At 50.9% G+C, this 7,427-nt stretch overlaps 2 protein-coding genes across 2 annotated transcripts; one reads left to right on the top strand and one right to left on the bottom strand.

Annotated features, from left to right (window-relative positions):
* Positions 1-275: 275 nt before the first annotated feature.
* LOC125532804 (SKP1-like protein 1) lies at positions 276-3,338 on the top strand. The gene is made up of 3 exons (XM_048696708.1): positions 276-398; positions 1,299-1,973; positions 2,877-3,338. Exons 1-3 carry the CDS (start codon positions 276-278, stop codon positions 3,051-3,053), a joined length of 975 nt encoding a protein of 324 aa, XP_048552665.1. The 3' UTR covers positions 3,054-3,338.
* Positions 3,339-3,873: 535 nt separating this feature from the next.
* LOC125554004 lies at positions 3,874-6,093 on the bottom strand. The gene is made up of 3 exons (XM_048717636.1): positions 5,553-6,093; positions 4,990-5,463; positions 3,874-4,897 (listed from the first exon to the last, which is right to left on the bottom strand). The coding sequence occupies exons 1-3, from the start codon at positions 5,916-5,918 to the stop codon at positions 4,193-4,195; spliced, it is 1,545 nt and encodes a 514-aa protein (XP_048573593.1). The 5' UTR covers positions 5,919-6,093; the 3' UTR covers positions 3,874-4,192.
* Between the last annotated feature and the right edge of the window lie 1,334 nt (positions 6,094-7,427).

Here is a 7,427-nt window from a genome sequence, read left to right as displayed (position 1 = left end):
CAACAACGTCTACAAGAAGAAGGTTGTGTAGTAGACATCATCCTCTTCCGTAGAACAATTTGGAACGGCCCATTCGTATGTCTAAATGACACCAGTCACGACCGACGGCTTGTTCCCTCCTACGAGCAGGGCGGGTGGCTCGGAGGCGATCGCCAGGCCAGACGTGCCCAAGTCCATGTCGACGACCTCCTTCTCCGTTGTTTCCCGAACACGTTGTCGGGCACCCTACTCCTTCCGGGAAATGTTCTCCGTCTTGCAAATGGCGATGGTGGGTAATGCGATACTCGACGTCGACATCTAGGACAACCGACGAGAACGACATCACGGACAGGGAGGAAGGGTGGAGGAAGGCAACAACTCAGATGCGAGAAATGAAGGACGAACACGAGAGCAGGGCGGTCGATTAGATGGACTTTGTCAATTTGAAGCATATTTGGAGTAGGTCCGATCTGTAGGAGGACCCGACATGACAGAGGCGTCTAGGCGTCCCCAAATTCGCCTCAGATATGTATTGGATTTCACGGTTGCCGAATAACACACATGCTTGATGTGACTTTGAGAAATCTGGTTGGATGCCTATTTTGTGAGCGAGCACAGACCGAGTTGTTCGCTCGAATGTTTGGAGAAGGGTCTGCCGGTTGCAGATGTTCTTATGGTGCTAAACCAGATAGAGGAAAACTTGTTTCCTAAGTGAACTGAGCTTAGCTCAGATGGTTTGGTTCCTTGTGCTGGAACCAGTCCATGGGGTTCAAGTTCTAGACTTGATACTGTGTGTGCATTTTTCTGGATTTATTTCAGTCATTTCTGCGATGTTCGTTCAGTGAGAGGAGACATTTTCGTCAAGTACGAGACGTCTACGATGACTCCTTTAATCCAAGATATTGTGCCGAGCCACGATTTAAAATGTGTTTATAGAGATAGAGTGTGCATACATGCATTTAAAGCAACCTATGCAATTCTAAATACCACCCGTTATCCAAAGAAAAAAACCTATGCGCCGCCGGTTCCCCGCCTCCCCTTCCCCTCCTCCCCCGCCGCCGCCGACAGCCGTCGTCGGGCTTGCTCATGCGGCGGTAGGCGGCGGCGGGGGCGGGGGCTTCCCCGCGCACCCGCCTCGACCTCTAGAGAACCCCCCACCCCGCATCCGGCGTCGCCGCCCGTTTCCCCTGCTCCCCTGGTGGCCGCTGAGGCCAGCCCTCTGCGGCGGCTGTAGCCGCCGGTGTTGTCGCCCCGCGCCTGCTCTACGTCGAGTTGTCTAGGACAGATCCGCCCGTCAGATGCGGCCGCCTCGGCCCTAGGATCGGGGCCAGCTACTCCGATCTGGCGGCTGGTGGGCCCTCGTTCTTTGGATAACGTTTTTTTTTGGAAGACCCCCGGTTGAAGTTCTTTCCCTTCCCTACAAACGCGAAGAAACCCCAAATCCCCCAAAGCCCCCAACCATGGATTCCACTGACGACCTCAAGGGCAAGCGCCCTCTCTTGCAGCCTGACGACGTGTCTGCCGCCGCCGCTGCCGCGGCGGTGCCGGATGAGGCGGAGGCGAAGCCCTCGTCTTCTTCGGAGGAGGTGAAGGAGGCGGAGCCGGGGACAGAGAAGCAGGAGGAAAAGCCCGCCTTGGTGCTGGTGGCCGAGGACGGCGTGGAGGTGCGCATCTCGGAGCCCGCGGCGCGGATGTCGCAGATGCTCAGCCACATGATGGAGGACGGCTGCGCTGACGGCCGCATCCCAACCGCCAACATCCACTCCGACATCCTCGAGATGGTCGTTGAGTACTGCGAGAAGCACGGGCCGTTCTACGACCCCGAGGCCTCTGAGCGCGACCGGTACCCCTTCCCGCCCTTCCCCGTCGAGCTCACCCCTACCGTCTCCTCCATCAAGCCCGTCACCTACGTCGACCCGGACCCCCACGGTCTCAAGGACTGGGACAGCGACTTCATCTCCCTCGACAACTCCACCCTCTTCGAGATCATCCTGGTAAAGCGACCTAGCCGATTGTTTACATTCTTTGCTCTATATTCTACCCCAAGTAAGAAAATGCGATGAAATCGAAATCTTTATGAGTAGTATGTGTTGTGAATAGCAACGATGGTATATGTGCAAATAGAAGGAAAGTTCGGTCGGTAACTGTGCGCACAATGTGGAATAGCTCATAGATTTTGATAACGGTTGCAGACTCCAAACATGACTACATAGATAAAATAGTTGAACAGAAAAATGGCCAGTAACCATGATCATTTGGCAAATGGGGCAAATGTATTACTATGATTTTTCTTTTCACGAATATGCAAAAGACTTGTGTATTACTCCCTCCGTATCAAAATATAAGACGTTTTCTGACACTAAAAAACGTCTTATATTTTGACACAGGGAGTATTTCATTACTAGGGAGGTCATTACAGACACATACATGTGCTCATACAATATGACGCATACATGGGTGCTCAACGGAGCACAACCGGAGGAGTGCAATTGATTAAGAATCTACGACCTATGCGCATTATGATGTGAGAATCAGAACTACAGGGAACATAATGTGTGGAACGTTTTGGTCATGATGCAAATTATAGATGTGAAATGTTGGAAGGAGCATCAATAATTGTCCAAAGAGTTTAATTAATTTTACAAACCACAATAAAATTGTATAGGAAGGAAGCAATATTTGATTGAACAGAGAGGAATTAAGAGAGATAGATAGAGGGAACGGGCATAGGAAAGTCTATGTGTCAGTGATTTGTTAGATCTGATGTGCACAGTGCAGTGAATTTTTTTGTGTGTGTTTGTGGTGGTTAATTGTAATGGTGGCAAAATAACTAGTGTGGTTTTTCTATGTAAGATATATAGATTGGGGATAAATTTATTTGATTGGGGTTTGTGCAGGCCGCAAACTACTTGAACATTGAGGATCTGCTGGACCTGGGCACCTCGGCTGTGGCTGACAAGATGAGGGGGAAAAAGTCAGAGGAGATCCGTGAAATCTTTGAGATCGAGAACGACTACACACCAGAGCAGGAGGCTGAAGTCAGGAAGGAGAATGCATGGGCCTTTGAGAACTAAAAGATGATGGTTGATCTATCTTTTGTCTATGCTGCTATTCTTGGTTTCAAGTACAAGTCCTTACCTCCAGTTCTGTTCCAAGTAGTCTGATAGATAGATAGATAGATGGATGAGTCGGTGAAAATAGAAAACTGAGAAGCACCGTATGGGTTAGTTAATCATTGTATACAGCAGAGTTTTGGTGTGAATTGTGGATGTGTGGATGGATGGTTTCGAAATGGTTGAATCGGCAGAACCTTAATGGCAACCTGTGTTCAATTAAGTTATACTATTCGCCAATTGCACATTTTTTGCAGTTAAGTTGTTGCTGGATCGTATCTTGGATAACCTGTTTGGTTACATTTTATTGTTGGTGTTGCCATGCTTGGCCTTATCTACGTATTGGGAACCTGTGTGTTGTACACAATTAATTCTGTAGAGTAGGACACAGTTGTTTGGTCTGAGCAGAAATTATCACCTTGAGTTTATAGATAAGTTGGAGAAAACTGCAGACTAGGGTACAAATTAAGCTTGTAACATATGATGCATGTTTTTTTGTGTAAATGTCTCCTGTCTGTTGAGAAATGTTTGTGGTTTTTGAGCAAGGCTTTGTAACAGGGGAAAATGCAGTATATACAAACTAGACTTGGTGCTTGTATAGTGTTTAATTTAATATAGTTTTGGCCATTTGAAACTTGGTAAACTATTCTATCTATTCCCTCCGTTCCGAATTACTTGTCGCAGAAATGGATGTATCTAGATGTATTTTAGTTCTAGATACATCCATATCCGAGACAAGTAATTCCGAACGGAGGGAGTAGTTTGTATTATCTTGTAGGCATGTATAGAATTTTCATATTAATATATGGCTGTTGCCTGCGAAGGACATTCATGTTCTAACTTGCAAGAGATGCATAGAAGATACATCAGGTACTAGCATCTTTCCATTCTGTTTTTTTTTGGGTGGCTTATGGCATTAAGCTTTCTAATACCATTGTGCTACGCAATTCCATAGGAGCAATTTCACAGCTCAAACATTTCTGTGCCACGAACTAGCAAGATTTCCAGTCAGCTGCTGAGCAGTCAAACAAGAATAGCTGCAGTTGCAGGGAAGAAGAGAGAACATAAATCATGCATTGTGAAGAAGCTGCAGGTGATCATCACATGAACCAGGTCGACCGCAGGACCAACGCCGGAGTCCGCTTCTCCCCCTCCATGACATACACCAGGCCGGGCTGCAGCTTGCCGCCCCTGCCGAGGTTGAAGCTGAGGAATCCTTCCAGGTGCGGGCAGTGCGTATCCCCCTCCGCCGTGCCGCCCATCCTCACTCCCCATCCCAGCTCATGCTCAGGGGTGTCGGACAGGCAGCAGCCCCACCGCACCGGCCCACGCCCGCACCACCCTTCCATCTCAACCCAGCCTTGTGCTCTCATGGCTTCAAACAGCTCACACTCCACCATCGCAGCAGCGATTGACTGCGCAGGCCTGGGCCCCGGTCCTTGTGACGCAGGGTCTGTCCTCGGCATGGGAGCAAGAAGAATGTCCGGAGGAGTGCTCCTTTGTGGTTTTAGGCTGCCAAAGGGAATGGCAAGCGTCCCGAGGTTGTTGAACCGGGACAACAGCGGGCGGATCTGCCATAGCCCCGACAAGCTGAGCTTGACATCTTGGGCCGGTTCGTAGCGCAGCTGCCCAAACGTTGTCATGCGGTTAGCCACCCCATGATCGCCGTCCTGTGCCCCTGAACCGAAGACAAGCTCGGCGAGCGACACGGTGAAGTTGGACCCCCTCATACTGAAACCAGCGGCACAGTTGTGTTGTTCCGAGAACGAAGGCGGACCGTCGAGAGAGGCCTGGCTCCGGAGATTCTGACAAGAAAACCTCAACCGGATTAACTCGCCGAGATGCGCCAGTGGAAAAAAAAGATCTCTGGCCAGATGCTGGACATGGGAGACGTTACCTGGATCAAGCTCCTGCCGTGCAGGAAGCCGTTGCATTGAGCTCCGAAGGGAACCAGGATGATGGACAGCCAGTGGTTGACGTGGGCGCAGTACTGCAACCTGGTCAGCTCCAGAGGCCTCCTCTCGGTGTCTTCTTCCCTGACGCTCGCGCCTATCCCGAGCCTGGTGGAGAACTCTGCTGCAATGGTGTCGCTGCCCCTGGTCTTGGACTCCAGCACGAACCTGGAGTTGAGGCCCGTCCTGTTCCCCGCTTCGCCGAGGATCTCCCTGGCCTGGTCGAACTCTTCGTCGTCGACGAGGAGTAGCGCCCCGACCGCGTCAAGCACGACCTTCGCCCGGACCGGGAGCTCCGGGAAGTGGAACCCCTTGCCGCTCCTGCACATGGAAAGGATGCGGTCGATCTGCTCGTGCTTGTCCATGAGCCTCATCACATCAGGGAACGTCTCGCGCTGCAGCCGCTTCATGATTTCACCCTGCAGCCAAAGCCAAAGGCAACGCCAGTGAGACTACAAGATGCTCGGTCGTGTTGGTGAATCACAGTACGGCATTATAAAAGTTATACAGGATGGTTGCGGTGATGCTGCTGCTGCGGCGGCTGCTGCTGCTGCTGAGACGTCGGCGGCCCTGGAGGAGACGCACGTCGGGAGTTGCCCCGGAAGGCTCCGCGAATGAACGACTCCCCGGACCTGAGCAGACTCAGGACGCCGTCCAACACCGTGGGCCTCGGGTTGGCTCTGGCCGGCGGTGGGACGAGCGCCTGCTCCGGCACCGGTGGTGGCAGCAAAAGAAGCGGAGGAGGCAGCGCAGGGTCGGAGGAGGCCATGGCGGCGCTGTCGCGCTGCTGCCGCTTCCTTAAGGACACGTCACAGGTGGATATCCGCTCGAAGAAACCAAGTGGCGGCGCGTCAGGCTGCTGCTGCTGTGCCATGCTCCGCTAGAAGAAGGCGACCTCGGGAGATAGACCGGCGGTTCGCTTCCCGCCTTTTTCTTTTCTTCACGGTGCCTTCTTCGGTTATTCCCCTTGATGCTTTTGCTTTTTGTCGCTTTAGCTTTCGCTTTTTTGTTTTATTGGTTACCTGTGTACTGTGCATTCAAAAGGAGAGGAGAGGCGTTTACACAGGAGCAAGCAATCGCTCAATCTCATATTGCAAAAGATCCGTTCATTTCTGGGTGCACTAGCAGTTTGAGAATAGGTTTAGGATTTCCCGTGGGGCAAAGCCTCTCCACGTCTTTTTATATATAATGATCAGCATATACAAGTTATATACGTACATAATACGTGTACATGACACGCTAGACCTATTTTAACATACCCCCTCAATCTGAACTTCTACTCTGCATAAGGTTTAGATTGGTACTAAATCGGTCTAGCATCTGTCGAGTGGCTGGCTTGGTAAATACATCAGCCAGCTGATCATTAGAAGAAATGAACCTGACCTCAAGAGCTCCAGAAGCAACACGCTCACGCACAAAGTGGAAATCAATCTCAATGTGCTTGGTGCGTGCATGAAAAACTGGGTTGGCAGTCAGATATGTGGCTCCTAAATTATCACACCATAGAACAGGAACACGCTGCTGGGGAACACCAAGCTCCTTGAGTAGTGATTCTACCCAGATGGCCTCAGCAGCTCCATTTGCCAAAGCTTTGTACTCGGCCTTCGTACTAGATCTCGACACCGTCTGTTGCTTCTTAGAACTCCAGGAGATGAGATTGGGGCCAACAAAGATGGCAAAGCCTCCAGTGGATCGTCGATCATCAGGACACCCAGCCCAGTCTGCGTGAGTGAAAATACTAATGCTGGTGGAGACAGCCTTCCGAAACTTCAGTCCAGTTTGCAATGTTCCCTTTACATAGTGCAGAATGCGCTTAACAGCTTCCCAATGAACATCAGTGGGCTGTGAGAGAAACCGGCATACCTTGTTCACTGCAAATGAAATATCTGGGCGAGTGAGAGTCAAATACTGCAATCCACCAACGATACTGCGATACCGGAAAGAATCATCGGCACCAAGAGGCTGTCCAGACACCCGCGCGAGCTGGTCGGAGGTAGACAACGGTGTGGAAGTGGGCTTACAATTCTCCATGTCCACTCGGTGTAAAAGATCCATGGCATACTTCCGTTGTGTCAAGGTCATCCCCCCTGAATTGTATGACGCTTCCAAGCCAAGAAAGTACTCCAACGGCCCAAGATCCTTGATAGGAAAGGTGGCCGCAAGTGAATGAACAAGACCGTCAACTGCACGGGGAGAAGATCCAGCAATAACGATATCATCCACGTAGACAAGCATATAGATCTGAACATCCCGATGGCGGAAGAAGAACAGAGAGGCGTCGGCTCGGGAGGGAACAAAACCCAACTGGAGAAGATGGGAACTGAGCCGAGCATACCAGGCACGAGGAGACTGTTTAAGTCCATAGAGAGCCCGCTGCAACTTG

Source organism: Triticum urartu, chromosome 1 (genome assembly GCF_003073215.2).
Source record: "Triticum urartu cultivar G1812 chromosome 1, Tu2.1, whole genome shotgun sequence".
Lineage (NCBI taxonomy): Eukaryota > Viridiplantae > Streptophyta > Magnoliopsida > Poales > Poaceae > Triticum > Triticum urartu.
The sequence above is the reverse complement of the archived record's forward strand: the minus strand, read 5'-3'. Positions and strand labels throughout refer to the sequence as shown.